Genomic DNA, 15,524 nt, shown 5'->3' with positions numbered 1-15,524 from the left:
TTTTGCGAGTGCCTGGTCTGGTGAGCAGAAAGAGCCTCTGTAAATACAAAACCATAAACACCTTGAACAGATTTTTCCTTTTCCCACCCATGCAAGAATCCCGGGGCCTTGCGTGACCCATGGCCCTTCCCATGTGCCAGGACCTGAACAGGACAGGGGCTACATTTATATTTGAATCTATATTCTGCTACTATAGTGCTAGCTCAGCGATGGCTAACTCTGGTCCTCCAGAGCCACAAACAGACCAGGTTTTCAGGCTATCCACAATGAATATGCATGAGATAGATTTGCATACAATGGAGGCAGTGCATGCAAATCTATCTCATGCATATTCATTGTGGATAACTTGAAAATGTGGCCTGTTTGGGGCTCTCAGGGACTGGAGTTGGCCACCCCTGCACTAGTTCGTAGTGCGTTACAACAAAGCAAGCATTAAGAAAAGAACGAAGTCTATATGCAAATTTGATACAAAATGTGAACATAAGTAAATCCAATATACACAGAGTACACTAACAGATAGAAATACTGCAAACGAGGTAATCACATCATGAAATACATATCAAAGTATGCAGCATGGGCAGAATCAGACTTTATAATACAAGCAATAATAAAATCACTGACTCATAATTAACTCAGACCACAGTACTAATCAAGGAACGGCTATGACCAAAAAGACTGATTTTCACTGGTTTTTCTGAATTTCAATAGATCCAGCACTAAGGGAATCTCTCTGGTAAAGGAAATGGAGAGAAGGGTCAAAAATTGAAAAAAAAGAAAATCTGTATATGGTGGTCACTAAACTTCCTCCATAGGCTGGGGATATGACTGAACCCAGCATATCATGGACAGCAACTTGAATTTAGTTATAATTCCCTGCAAAATGTACATGCCAGTGTAATCTATGTGGACATAAATGTACTGCTGTGCTACTGCACAGTAATTACAAAGAACAGGATTTCTACCCAATGTAAGGGTGAGGGTTTACATGACATCTTACGGAACACTATACAAAACTGAACCAAATCTTTAACGTGCCAGTTCAGGTCATAAAAGCCGGTCATCGGCAGAGATGTGAGACCATGTTTTGAGTAGGTTTATTATAACAGTTCTAAGAACCTGGAGTGGGTTTGTTAAATCTTTTGCTGAAGGAGACCGAAGCAGATTTGAAAAACTGAAAGTATATTTTGTTGGATTGCAGAGCCAAATTAGAACTTTTTCTAATTGCTTTCAATTTTTCCCTCAAAATAGCTTGCCAAAAATCTGACAGATTTCTCCAGCAGATCCGGGGAGGGATCTGAAAACTCCATCCAACTTGAATCAGCTAAAGAGCAACCGGGCTCAAGTGAGAACTTGAATTGCTTGTGCATCCCCTTTCATCAATGGTGATGCCATGCTGCTGCAGCTGAATGCTTTAACAGAGCCAAAGCCTAAACCAATCAGCAGTTCCAAAACAATCTATGAGATACTTTGCTTTTATCTGCTCAGACGCACAATGATGTCATCCATACAGCCGTTGACAATATTTTCCTTTGCAAAAAAATAACGGTACTGTAGAGCACCTTATATTCCAAGTTCCTTTATCCAAAAACTCCAGCTATCTGGAAAAAAAAATACATTATGGGCTTCTATTACCCAAAACTGGTTGGTAACTCTCATTATCCAAAATTCTTCTATCAGAAGACTCTATCTGAAACTGCCATTATCCAGAGAAAATCCATTATCCAGAACAAGCCTAACCCCATCTATTCTGCATAAAGCGAGCTAAACTCTGCATGATACTCGATTAATGATTTAGGAAGTAAAGACCGGAAACAAGGAGATATATCTTTTCAGAGTAAGTAAATCTCCTGTGTTTTAGTTTTACTGTACAAAAATTTTTACTTTCCCTCTTTCTAGAAAATTTCTGTAGAATAGTGTATGCTGGGTTTAATTCAACATGGCATTACATAAAAAATATTAATTTACTGCTTCATCACTGGTGCATCTGCTCTAACAAAGTTATGCTCTTTGTAATTTGTTCTCTACAGCATGTCCTCTCCTCCCTCTGAAGTACAAGTGATCTGGTGAGCAGTTTATGTTAATTTTGCACTGAGATGCTAAAATGTATGCTACTCAATTTAATTATGTTACTGAACACTGTATAGTTGCATTAATGTTGGGTATAATGACAAGCAAGGCATGTATTAGTGTCTAGCTCACTAAAATTTGCAATATTTCAGATATGCTGAACTTACAAGAATTGCATGGCAATAACTTAATTAGCACCTGTCACTGAAATGAACAGCATGATGAATACTACTTTTAAAGCTGAATTGTTACCACCCACAACTGTTCATGTTATTTTCAATGCCCTTTCCCTAAATATTGCCAACTGTACCTGAACGGTGGTTATCCCAGGTTCACGGCCAAGAACCACCTTTCCACCCTCCAGCTTTGCAATTCTGGAGTCTTCCACCTTCATGAAATCACTGACCAGATCAGTGATATCAAATTGCCAGTCAGAGCCCAGCATATAGGTCAACTGGCCTCCATGGTCGGATGACTCGGCTACAAACTGTGTTAAAACCCGAACCATTGCATGCTGGTACTGCAGATTGCATCCTCTTCCTTTCCTCTCATCATCATCTTCATCCTCACTGTCCCTTGTGGGCCTCAAAAAAAAACAAACAACTTTGATCATACTTTAGTTCCAGGGTCACATCCTTTATTGGTACCATGTAGAGGATTCAGACATGCCACTAAGAAAACATACAGGGGTAGATTTTTAAAAAGTACGCTGGATTTTATAAGATACTCGCGTAGCCGCGTGTATCTTCTAAAATCCTGGATCAGCGCGCGCAAGGCTGCCGATTTTGGGCAGCCGGCGCGCGCCGAGCCGCGCTGCCTGTCTCCGTTCCCTCCGAGGCCGCTCCAAAATCGGAGCGGCCTCGGAGGGAACTCTCTTTCGCCCTCCCCTCACCTTCCCCTCCCTTCCTCTACCTAACCCACCCCCCTGGCCCTATCTACCCCCCCCCTTACCTTTGTCCGTAGATTTACGCCTGCGAGAAGCAGACGTAAATCTACGCGCGCCGTGCTCCGACCCGGGAGCTGGTCCGAAGGCCTGGACCACGCCCCCGGGCTGGCGCCACGCCCCCGGTCCCGCCCCTGAAACGCCGCACCCCGCCCCCGAAACGCCACATCATCGGGTCCCGCCCCCTCGACACACCCCCGACACGCCCCCTTCGACAAACCCCGGGACCTACACGCGTCCCGGGGCTCTGCGCGTGCCGGCGGCCTATGGAAAATAGGCGCGCCGGTGCGCAAGGCCCTGCTCGCGTAATCCGGGTGAATTTGCGAGCAGGGCTTTTAAAATCCGCCCGACAGTTTTTGCATGCATCTAAAGACAGAATTGGCTTTTCCGTATTTCAAGAAGTCATGCAAAGGTCAAATCTTCTAGTGATAAGATAGACAGTAGTTAATGAGAAGTTTAGGAAAAACAAAAGTTTGAGGTTCATATGCTGTATCAACCAAAGATTTTACTACCACACACTCTTACCGCCTAGGTCAGTAAATGCTTGAGAACTTTAGACAGAAGATAAAGTAACCTTTGATCAAACATCTAGATCACCTCATTATCAAGCCCCAAACAGCCTCATTCTCATTAAAATATCTCAAAAGTCTTTTTGCCCTTTTCATGACTAAAACTCATGTTCCTTGGGCTCGAAGCAACCAGTCCATATATTGCTAAATTAATATTTGTGTTGTATTTTATGTATCCTTTCTCTAGACCAGGGCTTTCCAAGCATGTCCTAGTGATCTCACAGCCAGTCAGGTTTTCAGCATATCAGCAATGAATATGCGTGAGATAAATGTGCATGCATTGTAGACTCTAAATATGCAAAGTTATTTCATGCATCTTCACTGCACTTATCCTGCTCCAGACTACCCCAGCCAGCTGGGTTTTTAGGATGCCCTTAATGGATATGCATAAGAAATGTCCGCATACATTGGAGACATTGCATGCAAATTAAACATTTGCATATTCATTAGAGATATCCAAGAACTAGTTTGAGAAGCCCTGCCCTAGACAGTACCTGGTGACTATTTTTATGTGAACCACTCAAGCAGCACCACAGATGACACATTTACAGACCACGAGAAATTCTTAAATCTTTTGACTCAAAAAGTAAGTCATTTTGACAAGTTGCTACACTATCAGACATGTATAAATATAAAACTGCATATGAGTTTTGTAAAATTTTGTTATTGTTTATTTTCTACATTTTGCTATGTAATTACACAGCCGTGAGCTTTTGGTGCAATTGCAATTTATACATCAAATGAATGAATGGATGAATAAATAAACAGAATAACACACATGTGCTGATCAAACAAGGCATGCAGCGCACATTTGGAGAAGTAGGTAGAGCTGCTTCATTGCTCCGTGTTAGTTACCCGTGCTAATGGTCATTGGCTATGCATGTTGGGTCATTGCCCCGTTTGTGCTAAATTAAGATATTTGTTGTTTCTCTTTTCAATACCACAGCTTGCAACATAAAGAAGAATAAACCTTAAAGCAGTAGATATATTTTCAGGAGTTTAAATAAATGTCTTAAGACTAGACGGAGAGGAAAGGAGAAAGGGGGTCTCATCTTTTTGTCATCCTTAAATTGGAGCCTGGTTATTATTAAAAAAAAAAAAGCCAATACTTCTGTAGTTGCTGTTACAATGGAAAAAAAAAAAGCCTTATGCTAGCACTTTCATGTAGGTCTCACCTACAGTACGGTCACAGGATCTAGTATTGTACTGTACATTCTAGTTCTATCTACATCAGTGCCTTGCCTTGGAGTCGGAACACCATTTGCCCTTTTTCCCACTCCAGTAAAATATAACTGCTTGTTCTTTCATCCTTCACGGAAAAAAAAAAATCGCTAAAAGATGTACCAGGAGTTCTAATTTGGACAGCAGTGACATTGGGCGTGCCTACCAGTTCACAAGCAGTACAGGTACTCAAGTCCATTATCCTTACTTCGCTAGGGTCTATTAAATCTGAACTTAAGAGTTACTTGGCGCAACAGATTCCCACTGTCCAAGTGTGAACTGCAAAACTGAAGAGACAGACACAAGACAGGATGGGCTGTTCCTTTAAGAGCTGTGCTGCTAGGAAAGCCATGGACTTTGTACAGAGGGTGTCATATTTGGAATCTGTCTTTAAGATGATTTGGCCTCATACTGCCATAGTATAACAATGGTAAAACAAAGAAAAGAAAAAATATTATGTGGACAACTAAAGAATGGAAATAACCATACTGACCAGTTTTAGATAAGGGAGACCTGTTTTGTATAACATTAATGCATGAGGGCACATTGATTTAAACATTTTTATTCTGCTGCACACAACCAACTGACTGGGATTGACTTGCTCACTATCCGATAGATTTTAAAAGCCCAGCAGCATCACTTAGAGAAGCGATTCTCAACTGGTGTGTCATGACATTAGTGTGTTGCCAAGCACCGGTAGGTGTGTCGCAGCTCCCAGTGACCCACTGGCCTGGTTGTGTTTCCCTTCTCCCTGCCCCCCATGGGCCAATCTGAAACCTCCTCCCTTCTTCCTGCCAGTGGGAGTAGGAAGAACGGCGGAAGCCTCCGATTGGCCATTGGAGCAGGAAGAAGGGGCATCCCATAGCAAAAAAGCCCAACCCCGCTGAAGCTAGGCCACCATGGGAGCCCATCCCTGTGGCGGCAAAGAAAAGGTGGCCCCGCCGGAGTAAAGCCACGGCACAAATGGAGCCCATCCCTGCAGCAAAGGAAGAAGAGGTTTGGCGGTGAGGCCCTCTGTGTGTGTGTGAGCCTGGGTGCTGAGGCAGACTGGTCGGGGAGGTGACTGGTGTGCGTGTGAGAGACGGAGACTGGTCGGGGGGGGGGGGGGGGGGGGGTCAGGGGTGACTGGTGTGTGTGAGAGGAAGAGACTGGCTGCGGGCCCTAAGGAAGAGGACTGTGAGGACAGAGCTTCAGCAGCCACTCCTGCTTCTGGTGCGTGCTTTTGGCCTGCAAGAGAAAGGAGTAGGATTGTTGCTGGAGAGGCTAAGTTTATTTTTCTTGACTACCATTTTTAATTATTGGGTATTATGTGATGTGTCTGCTGTTTTGAAATATTTTACTGATATTTGGACAATTTCGAAAAATGTTTATGAGTTTTTAATTGTTGGATGTTATTCTGTTCATCAGCTGTTTTTGTAACTTTCATTAGTATAGTTTTACAATTATTTCTGTGTGGAGATATATAGCAACTTGGCTTATTCTGTTTTCCTAATAGAAGGTGTATTAGTGTTTAGGGCCTGGTTAAATATTTGTAGAGTTGTGTTTTCAAGATAGGGTTATTACTGTGAGTGTGTTCCATAATGCAAGTATAACTTTGTGTGGATTAGTCTGTGTGCATTATTGCAGATCCTGGGACTATGTTAGGTGATATATTCCTATTTCCATTTCTCCAGGTTTGCACTGCATGCAGAGTGGCTTTTTTGGTTTTGCATTCCAGTTTCTGTCTCCATATTTATAATTTGTGGTCTTTCTGTACTGAAACCGCTATCTGATGGGAGGAGCAATCAGATAGGAGTTAGCAATCTCTTCTGTTTGGAGTTAACAGTCTACTTGGGAGTTAGCAATCTATAGTATTTAGGAGAGTTGAGGGTGGATTCTTGGACCGGTGGCAGATGACCACGCCCCTGGGGAAGACCCCCGAAAGGGACCACCGGTCAGGCTCAGAGTATGGAGACAGGCACACACTAGTTCTTTTATTAGACAGTATACTGAACCACCAGAGGTAGCAGCAGTGAGCTGGAATGCCCGGCTGGGCTGCAGTCCCTCAGAAGCTGAAACAGTGATCCCTGGAGGCTGAGCTGTAGAGAAACAAATATAGTGAGTAGGCAGGGTAAGCAGAGTTCATGTACCGAACCTGATGGTAACACTCACACAATGTCTCATAGAAGCCCAGGAGCTGGAATGTATAGGCCCTCAAGGAGCGAGTACCTGGTTCCAGGGAAAGCTCTGAGAGAGCAATGGTAACTCACAGATGTAGTAGGCAGTGCTGACTTCCAGGCAGAAGTGAATTCGAAGAAGTCCGGGAACAAGGGCCCTCGAGGAGCGAGTACCGGTTCCAGACTGCAATTTACAAAGTAAAGAGAGAGCGAGGCCCCCGAGGAGTGGGTACTCCTGGTTAGTCCAAGGAGGCAGAGTAGCTTAGGTAACAAACCCCTTGCTAACTCGATGTGTTAGCAAATTCTAAGACCTTAAATATCTGACGCGGGTGACGTCATCTTTGGGGGGCGCCCCCGAGGTTTGCGCCATCGCCGGTACTTCAGTCGGGGCAGCGCCGCGCATGAGCCCCTAGGCCTCCAGGAACATGGCAGTTAGCAGCGTGGAGCCGGTCCGGAGACCCCGGAGGACCTCGGTAGAGGAACACCGCGGCAGCCAATCTTCCCGCGGGCGAAGAGGAGGGCTATTGTGTCTGGTAGTAAAGGGAGTTTGTTTTGCCTTTACTGAGATGTCATCAGAAGCAGAATGTATGTTTAAATTTTGCCCCATGACGGTCACATGTTCAGTGTGTCTCACATGTGAGAACCATATGTCAGGTGTGTCCTGACAGAAAAAAGGTTGAGAGCTAGGGGGTCACGTGATTCTGTGAGCAAGGCAGGACGTGTTTCCTGAGGCTCTGAGTGCCTTCCCTCTTGATCAGATTCCTTCTGGATCCTAAAATCTTCCTTTCTGTCCGATTCCACTTCTTGGTGGAAGCTGTGACTCATCCTGCAAATTGTGGATGGTTTGCCACCATGGTATGCATTGTGGAAACGCAGGTAGCGGTTCCATCTCTGGTGTTTTTGTGTACCCCTGGGCCCCGATACAGCCACAGAGTAGCTCCGGCAAGCACCGAGGCAGGTGAGAGGTGCCCCAGCATGGGCTGAAGATGGAGAGCGATGACCTCAACCACAGCCACACCTGTAGACAGCAGAAAGAGACCCAAACAACGCAATGTTGGTCTCATGAGTGGTCCTCCGACTACTCCAAGCCCTTTCGGACCTGCTGCATGGAGCAGCAACTGCGACAGGGTGCACAGTGGTGAGAGGATGAGGATATCAAAGATGAAGACTTGAAGTGAGACAAGACCCAGGATACGTGAAGTGGAACTTCACTCTGGATACGAGGTAAGACGAGACTTCGACACATGAAGAATGCAATCTGGATAGGTGGAGTGAAAATGAACTCTGATCACGTATATGAAGAAACTCTGGAAGGCCATGAGTTGCTTGAAGAAGACTTGGTCGGTACCGGAAGTCACGCGCCCTCACAACCTAGCCGGACTGGTCTCGGATCACGCAAGCGGCGTGCCCTACACAGCAGGGTAGGTTGGTCGCAGATCACGCTAGTGGGTCCCCACACAAGTTGGCAGAGCTGAGTCGGTACTGCACATCACACGCCCATATACTCAGCCAATGAAGACAGGTCACAGACCACGCTGGTGGTTCCCCACACAGAGAAGATAGGAGATGAAGTGAAGACTCCGACGAAGCCTGTTCCAAATGCACCCTGCACAGCTGGTAAAGGCCAGGCAGGGCCACGCCAGAATGGATTGGATAAATAGAGTTCATTCGTGAATGGAGGCAGGGTGCAGACTCAGAGGATCCAGGCAAGGTTTAGGGTTCGAGGGGATGCCTCTACGATGAAGGTTAAAATAAGAAGCTGGAACCTCATGGAGACTTGCGCTGCCAGGATGAAGATGTACTGGATAAAGAAGACATCAAGACGAGATATCTGGAGACCTTGAGACGATGAAGATGAAGACGTAGCATGAGGACATCACGAAGACACAGGATCCTACATGAAACAAATTGCCTTGAGAAGCAGATGACAAGAAGTCCTAAGGAATACTGGCTCCTTGCGAAGGCAAAGGAGGAATGAAGACTGAAGCTTTTTATCCTGAAGAAGGGCGACTCCCACAATAACATCAGAAGTGGACCTCCTCCCTCGCTGTCCCTTTAAGAAGGGAGAAGAGGTACAGCTTCGCCCTTTAGGAGAAGGGGCAGGTCCACAGATAGCGGCCCTGATACGTGAAGAGGAGAAGCAGGGCCCGGCGCTGAAACTAGGCCTCAGAGCAGGCCTAGAGACATGGATGGCTTCCTGCCACTGAAGACGGACCAGAGACAGCTTCAGAGGAGGGCCCTCTTTCCCCGGAGGACCCAAGGTAAGATGGTGGCCTCCAGGCCATATGGTGACACCAATTGGCGGCTCCTTGCTGCATGGGAAGTGGGAAAGCGGCCTCCTGGCCGCATAGCAATGCCAGAGTGGCTCCTGCCGCGAAGAGCAGGTCGGCGGCCTCCGTGCCGCTTGGGAGGTGGCAGCGCAGCTCCAGACGTGCAAATGAGTTGTTGGCAGTCTTCGGGCCACGCCGGTGTCTCAGCACGGATCCAGCCGCGATGGCAGTACAATGGCAGCCTCCGGGCTGCAGAAGATGGCAGGAAAAGGAGGAGAGGCTGCCCATGGGGCAGAATCATAACAGTATGTCCACCCAACCAACAAAAAGAGAGAAGGAGCACAACTGAGAAGAAGATGGGTGCCGTGAAGGAGCCTGCCTCAATGGTAACACTTAATGCCGCCACTGTATTATGTTTCTAACTGTCGTAAATGGCGTTGTTGGGAGACTCGGTTAAATTTATTACTTGGAACGTGGCAGGGTTGGGTACCCCTGTGAAAAGGGAGAGGTTATATCTCACTCGAATAGACTCCGAGGCTCTATAATGTTTTTGCAGGAAACTCATATGTCCCCATCGGAGCATCTTAAAATAGGTATTAATCAGGTATTTACTGCTTCAGGTACCTCCCACAGTCAGGGGGTGGCCACAGAGATTCATAAATCTGTTTCCTTTCAATTACAATCCTCAATTAGTGATCCTAATAGTCACTATGTAATTCTAAGGGGCTTGCTCTGTGGGAAGCCCAGTAATCCTGGGCTCAATCTATGGCCCTAATCAGTATGACTCCAGATCACGGCTAGACTATGTTTTGATCTCAGAATCTTTATTCTCTCAGCTGACTGGGGTGGAGATTCAATCCATGGTGGTCTCAGATCATTGCCCAGTTTCTTGTGTTTTTAGGGGACAAGGCATGGGAGGAGACTTTTCTAACTGGAAAATGCCTCATTGGCTTGTACAAGATAAAGCTTTTAGAGAATTTTTGACTTCTCAGTGGCAAGAATTTGAGAGACGTAAGGCTTTACATAAAGAGGTCCCTATTTTATTTTGGAAACTGCGAAAGCAGTTCTTAGAGGAGATTATAATTAGTTATGTCATAGCCAATAGGCGTGAGCTGGATAGGGACATTCTGGACTTTACTAAACAACTGAATGGGTTAAAATGGGAGCTACTGGCACATCCTTCAGAGTCAGTTAGACTTCAGTTTTTTTCTGTTCAGAAACTACTGAATGATAGCTTGCACAAGAAGGCTACCACCTCCTTGCTATCTTTGAAGCATAAGCTGTTTTTATATGGCAAACGTTCAGGCAAAATGCTGGCGAATTTGATTAGAGGTGACCGGCAATCAGCCTTTGTTTCCTGGATACACTCCATAAAGAGGGATCTTGCTATTACAAATCAAGGAATTAGTGTGATTTTTCAGGAATGTTATGAATCTCTGTATAAGACGGATGAGGGGAGCACTTCTATACAGACCAAGTTTTTGGAAAAGCCATTGTTCCTTCTCTAACTCCCATACACTTGGAGTGTCTCAATTCTCCAATTTCAGAGCCAGAAATTGTCTCGTAATCATTGCCCTACCAAATTTTAAAGCACCGTGGCTGGATGGCTTAATGACCCATTTTTATAAGGTGCTGACTCCCTCAGTGTATGCAAGTCTGAAGAATTTGTTCGAAGAGATGATTCGGATAGGCGCAATGCTGGATACTTTAAAAATGGCACACTTCATTGTCCTTCCCATACTGGGGTGGGTTCCACAACAGTCGTCTTCATATCGCCTTATATCTCTTTTGAATATGAATATCAAAATTTATGCAAAATTACTGGCTAATAGGTTGGCGGATATAATGCCTTGCTTGATCTCTCGAGGTCAGGTAGGCTTTGTTAAAGGGCACAGGTCTAGTATAAATATAAGACGTATTCATTTATTGCTGAATCTTTGTAAGCGAGGCATCATTGTGGACCCTGTCTTAGTGGGATTCAATGCGGAAAAGGCATTCCACGGTTTTGTGGGATTTCTTAAAATGTGTCTTAGGGTTATTTGGCTTTACTGGTTTTATAACTCAAGCGATTAAGTTCTTTACAGTAATCCGATGGCCAATATTATGGTAAATGGTATTCTTTCAGAGCAGCTCCAGTTGATCAGAGGGACCATTATCCCCTTTATTGTTTATTTTAACTTTAGAGACCCTGGTTTCGGTGGTAACAACTGTACTGCAGGAACACGTTGTTTATCATGGTGTTCCTTTACTAACTTCATTTCTATTTGCAGATGATATTCTTTTGTTTATTCCCCAAGTTAAATGCTCTGCCCATGATAGTGTTCGATATCTTCAGCAAATATGAATTGTTCTCTGGCATGAAGTTGAATTTAGATAAATCTGAAGTGTTAGACATTATGGGCCATTTACATGGGAGCTGGGGACCTTTCTCCCTGAAGTGGGGCAACACCTTACATTAAATATTTAGGGTTTATCTACATATGGATCCAGCTAAATGGTATCAGGCCAATACTCCTACCATTATTCAGGAATTACGCCATTGTACTCTCAGTTGGATGAATTTCCCGCTGTCCTTAAAGGGGAGGATAGCATTACTTAAAATGTTTTTCCTCCCCAAGTTATTGTACTCCCTGCAAATGCTGCTGATTTTATTGTCCAATAGGGATCTTAGAACTTTGATGCAAATTTGTGCTAAATTTATTTGGAAAGATCGTAAGGCTAGAGTGTCTATAGGAAAGCTAAAGGTCCCCAGGCTAGAAGGAGGCTGGGGGTTTCCTAATATTCATTATTATAACTTGGCATGTTCATTGCGTGCCTTAGGAGATTGGTTATTTGGCAGCTGCTCTTTTGCAGATGTTACTGAGGAAACTTGCTGCGTTCACTTGTACAGCTTAAGTTTTTACTGCATGCAGGGCCTAGAGATACTCCCAGTCATCTAGCTAATAATAGTCTCATCCAGTATATCAATATGGGTGGCGATCCCTGCAGAAATTGCTTGAAGTGCATGCTTGGTTGCCAATTTGTGGCAATCCATGGTTCCCTGCAGTGAGACAAATACTATTTTTTTTTTTTACATTTGTCCCAATGGAGGCGAGGTAGGTTTATTGACTATCCTGAATCCCCTTCTAAAAAAGCCTAATCTCTCTCCGGATAATCTAGCCAACTTTCGGCCAATAGCCAATCTCCCTTTTATAGCTAAAATCCTTGAAAGAATAGTTAATCATCAACTCTGCGAATTCTTAGACTACAACAACATACTCGCCACAATGCAATTTGGCTTCCATAAATCCCGAAGCACTGAATCCCTTCTAATTTCTCTAACAGACAACATTCTTTTCAACCTAGAGAAAAAACAACCGTGCCTTCTAATCCTCCTCGATCTATCAGCGGCATTTGACACTGTAAACCACAAGATCCTCCTAGAGAGACTAGCAGAGATTGGTATCAAAAACACCGCATTCAACTGGTTTAAATCCTTCCTACAAGACAGGTTCTATAAAGTTAAGATCAACAACAATGAATCTCAACCGATCAGTACAAGTCTAGGCGTCCCTCAAGGATCCTCCTTATCACCGACCTTATTCAACATCTACCTGCTCCCTCTCTGTAATCTACTCTCTAAGCTAAATCTAACCCACTACCTATATGCAGACGATGTCCAAATTCTCATTCCAATTTCCAAATCTTTGCAAGAAACCCTTCATTTTTGGAATTCATGCTTCCTCTCCATATCAAATCTCCTTGCTGAACTCTGCCTAATTCTCAATGCCAACAAAACTGAATACCTCCTAATTACCCAAGATGGCAATTACCAGCTCTCCAACACTCATCCTCTAGAACCACCTCCTCTTTCTCCCTGGGTCAGAAACCTAGGAGTCACCATGGATAACCAACTGAATTTCAAAAGCTTTATCAGTAACACCGTAAAAGAATGCTTCTTCAAACTCCAAGTTCTAAAAAGACTCAGACCCTTACTTCACCCCCACGATTTCAGATCAGTTTTGCAAGCAATCATATTTTCTAAAATTGATTACTGCAATTCTCTTTTACTTGGGCTCCCAGCTATCTCCCTAAAACCTCTACAAATGCTCCAAAATGCCACTGCCAGGATTCTAACTAAAGCAAAAAAAAAGAGACCACATAACTCCAATTTTAAAGAATCTCCATTGGCTCCCTATAAAATATAGAATCCTCTACAAAACCCTCTCAACCATCCATAAATCGATTTACAAAACCTCATACCTCGACCTCAGGATCCCATTGCAGCTACATTCATCCTCCCGTCCGTTGAGATCAGCGCAAAAAGGCTCTCTAAAAACCCCTCCACTCAAAATATCTTCAAACAAAAGAGCCTTCTCCACAGCAGGTCCTAACCAATGGAACTCTCTCCCTTCAGATCTTAGGCTCGAACAATGCCCCATCACATTCAAGAAAAGACTTAAAACCTGGCTTTTCACACAAGCCTACGCCTGAGTTGGACTTTACAACACCATCCTTTCCTGGACAATTTCATTTTATCCCACTTAACTTAATAATACTAGAATTAATTGCAAATCCCTCTTGCCAATTTTCAACTACTTGATACATGATTGATTCATTCTAATCGCCAGTATATATGATTGCTGTTATTTAAACTGATGTTTTTTATAATATGTTATTTATTTGAATTTTCTCCAAGTTCCTCATTTTCCTTGTTCTCTGTAAGACTCACTTGTTAAGTCATTTCCATGTTATATGTAAACCGAAGTGATTAGTAACATTGTTACCAGAACCTCGGTATATAAAAAATGCTAAATAAAATGCTAAATAAATTTGATTACCTGAATAGTATGATGTTTTCTTTTCAATATTGTAAAGAAAACCTTAATTTTTGCGCACAGGATTTTCTGTATTATTGTCAACTTCATAGCTTTATTTCCAAGAAGATTACGATTACTTCTCTTACCCAATCTTCGGGTCCCTTCCAGAGATTACTCACTTTATATAATGGGAGGAAGCAGTCATTAGCGACTCTATATAGATACCTGTTACTATCATACTCTGTCCACTTTGGCTTCTGGGTGGAATTTTGAGCTTGGAGTTGACCTGGACAGGGCTGACCTCTTTGATAGTATGGCTATGTTTAATTGTAATATATCTTCTATACTGTTCGGGGGAACAACATTCGCGAGTTATTCACAGGCTTATAATATTAGGACACAGAGCATTCCAAATGAAGTTAATTGAGAGTCCAAGATGTAGGCGGTGCCCTGAGCCTCAAGCTACTTTAAGTCATGGGCTGTGGAATTGTCCACTTATACAGAAGTTTTGGGAGTGTCATCTGATGATGTGATTTATAGTGACTGTGAAGCCGTGATTTTGATAAAAGGGCTTTGTATCGCACGGCGGTGTATTTTGGTGTGGTGGGTGGTGGGTGATCCTCCCTCGTTATTCTTCTGGCATGCTGAGATGTTAGACCTTTTATTAATGGATTACAAGTCTTGGTGCCTGGGAATTGGTGGTAAACAGACAAAGTGCTTTCCCAGCATTTGGGCAGGTTTTATAGCGCAGTTGCAACTATCTATTAAGGATCGGTTCTCTCTGTCCCGTGGAACTACCCCATGACAGCTTCTTCCGACCCGGCTTCCTCAAGGCATGCCCAAAATTGATGGAGCTTTTTCTGAGTTACCTCCTGGTTGGCTTTATATCAGTATTTTTTTTTTGGGGGGGGGGGGAAATAGTGGATCTAAAGTCTTGTACAGGACAAGTTTGAATATTTACTTGTTTTTCATCCTTTAATGGGTCATATATCCTTTATCTGTTTTTTCTATATTGTACTAATGTTGGATACTAAAACGAATAAAGAGATCATTTAAAAAAAAAAAAGTTGAGAACCACTGACAGAGGATAGACACACAAGCTGGGCTCACGTGTACGCACCTGATTTTAAAAACTGCCCAGATATACACATCTCAAAACTTTTCAAGAAAAGGGTGGGGTGTGGGTTGAACGGGATATGGGTGTTTCAGGGCATGGCCAAGAGATGTGCAAGTAAATACTTACACGCTTGGGTGTGCACGCAGATCCCCTGCTGCATTTTATTTTATTTATTTATTTTATTTTTTTTACTTGCACCTCATCCCTAACAGAAGTAAACAGAAAAAGCCATTTCTCATCTGTTTAAAGGGTCTGAGGTAACTATGGGGAGTGCAGACTATCAAACCAGGGGAGTTTGGAGGACCCAGCTGTTAACTGGGCGAACTAGTGGACCAACAAGTGAAACTGGCAATGGCGATGATGCGCACTCTTTTTTTAAAAT

At 43.7% G+C, this 15,524-nt stretch overlaps 1 protein-coding gene across 1 annotated transcript in view; it reads right to left on the bottom strand.

Moving 5' to 3' along the window:
* TMEM132B (transmembrane protein 132B) overlaps positions 1-15,524 on the bottom strand; it is a 533,841-nt gene that overhangs the window by 5,488 nt on the left and 512,829 nt on the right. The window contains exon 7 of the mRNA XM_029571422.1: positions 2,378-2,651. Coding sequence (XP_029427282.1) covers positions 2,378-2,651 — 274 coding nt within the window. The remainder of the gene's footprint in view (positions 1-2,377; positions 2,652-15,524) is intronic.

The sequence above is a fragment of the Rhinatrema bivittatum genome, chromosome 11 (assembly GCF_901001135.1).
Source record: "Rhinatrema bivittatum chromosome 11, aRhiBiv1.1, whole genome shotgun sequence".
Lineage (NCBI taxonomy): Eukaryota > Metazoa > Chordata > Amphibia > Gymnophiona > Rhinatrematidae > Rhinatrema > Rhinatrema bivittatum.
The sequence above is the reverse complement of the archived record's forward strand: the minus strand, read 5'-3'. Positions and strand labels throughout refer to the sequence as shown.